At 32.1% G+C, this 2240-nt stretch overlaps 1 protein-coding gene across 1 annotated transcript; it reads left to right on the top strand.

Moving 5' to 3' along the window:
* Positions 1-581: 581 nt before the first annotated feature.
* Positions 582-1106, top strand: LOC119615819 (RING-H2 finger protein ATL30-like). Its single transcript, XM_037971805.1, has one exon. The coding sequence runs from the start codon at positions 582-584 to the stop codon at positions 1104-1106; it is 525 nt and encodes a 174-aa protein (XP_037827733.1).
* Positions 1107-2240: the final 1134 nt, after the last annotated feature.

Here is a 2240-nt window from a genome sequence, read left to right as displayed (position 1 = left end):
CAGGAGTTTATATTTAGTAATTATGAAGGTAATTCCAAGAATTTTTGATTGAGTTTTCAGGCAAAACTTTTCAAGTTGATAGTTTTACTTGGAATATTGAACCTTCTGTTGTTTACGGCGGGAATTCAGTCCGTTTAATGAAGCTACTTGCGATAGTTTTGTTAGGAATTCTAAATCAGATTATTCGAATTTCAATAAACCATATTTTTAATTTTGTAGATTTTTTTTTTTAAAGTGGAAAATATTTTCAATAAATATTTTAAAATTATTTAAAATATTATATTTTATACATATATTTTAACTTCTCAACCGAAGATAAGGAAAGTCATACTAATTTAATATAAAATTTTCATTGTATTTATACAATAATACTCATTGAGGAATACAACTTTGTTGTAATTTGCCAATTTATTTGTTTTGGATTTTATGAAGCTTTACAATCACTTTATTTATTGACTGAAATAGTTTCGTACTTTTATAGTATTTGAAGTTTTCAATATAGATCGTTTTATTAATCTGTAGGTTTTCAGATATACATTTTATAAACCCTTGCGAATAGTTAGCAATTTTTTTTGTTTATAATGGCAGTCCTTCGAAGTACAGAAGATATTCCAGCCATGACAGAACCTAACTTAGGTCTAGCCTGTTCTCTTTGTGAGTTGGAAATGTCAAACCCTAGCGAATGTGCTTTGACCAAGTGTAAACATACTTTGCATAGAGAATGTATTACGAAATGGATAAATAGTTCTAATGAGTGTCCAAATTGTGGCAAATTATGTCATGAGAATGATTTAAGTCAAATCGGAGCTAAACCTATGGAAAAGGCCAAGAGTTCTTTTTATCGTGGAAGAGGTCGTGGGTCCGCAACGAAAGCTTATAATACTAGGTCCTCAAATAGGGTACAGAAGGATGGCAAATCTACACAAGTCAATGTAGAAGGAGCTTCTTTAGGAACAAAGGTAATAGACGTAGATTCACAGCCAGAAGTAAATGTAACGATGAATGAGTCGCAGAACCCCAATTATAGTCAACATAATACAACAAACCAGTCTAGTAGAGGTAGGAGAGGGAATCGTAATGCAAATCGTTATGGCACAGATGATTGAAACTACAGTTCAAAGAATGCTTTCTCAGATGAATTTAAGCCCATGGCATCAGACAAGCCAAGAACCTACTCAACAGCAACAAAACCAACAACAACCTACAACTTCAAACACAACGACAATGTACATCTTCACCACCAATACATCAGGATAATTTAGAATGGAATTCACCTAATATCTCTGCTCAAAATGTTCAAAATCTTAGTTCAGTTTATACAGCCAATAGAATAAAATTACATCCAGATAAAGTTACAACTATAATACAAAGTTGGAATGTTAAGTTCGATGGATCAGCTGATGGACTACATTGCGAAGAATTCCTATATAGAATTAAATGTTTAGTGGAAGAAACATTTAATGGCAATTTTAATGAGAGTGTAGGGAAAAATTTGCACGTTTTAATGTCAGGTAAAGCTAGAACATGGTATTGGATTAGCTATTCCTTTGGAAGAAGAAGAGTTGATTGAGATAGTGATTAGGAATCTTAGGCCCGAAATTAGACATGAATTATTATATGTTCAGGTCAGATCTATAGGACATTTGAAACAGCTTTGTTCAGAAACGGGAGAAATTGTTTGAATGATGATTCATTCGTAGAAATAATGTCAATTGTTACCCTACTACTGGCCAACAACGTCGGATAGCAGCCATAGAAAGTGAGGAAATAAATTAACAATTAACGGATCAGGAAATTGCTAGAAAACTCTGATTTAGAGGTAAATGCACTTGATTCTCAGCCAAAAAGAAAGATTATATGCTGGAATTGCGATGAAGAAGGTCACTTTTGGGACATGTGTCTTAAGGATCGTAAAATTTTTTGTTACGGATGCGGTCTTAAGGATATGTATAAACCTCAATGTGAACAGTGTTCAAAAACTCAAAAACTACAGGAACTACAACAACAATCGAATAGATCCGAAATAGAATATCCAAATACCGGAAATGATAATGAAAACAATAATACCGAAAAAAAGAAGGAAGTTTAAATGAAATTGGAGAAAATCAGGAAATCGAGTTGAAAAATTGTGTAATTTTAGAGAATAAGGATAGGGAAAATAAATTAAAGGATAAGGATGTTAAATTATACAAAATTCGTCCTTTTCATGAAAGATTAAAGGATTATATAAGTGCTAGATT

Source organism: Lucilia sericata, unplaced genomic scaffold (assembly GCF_015586225.1).
Source record: "Lucilia sericata isolate MDLA Ls3-8-SP2 unplaced genomic scaffold, ASM1558622v1 Contig008307F_arrow, whole genome shotgun sequence".
NCBI lineage: Eukaryota > Metazoa > Arthropoda > Insecta > Diptera > Calliphoridae > Lucilia > Lucilia sericata.
The sequence above is the reverse complement of the archived record's forward strand: the minus strand, read 5'-3'. Positions and strand labels throughout refer to the sequence as shown.

Coding starts and splice junctions, on each gene's coding strand:
- LOC119615819 (XM_037971805.1), top strand. CDS start 582: ATGGCAGTCCTTCGAAGTACAGAAGATATTCCAGCCATGACAGAACCT.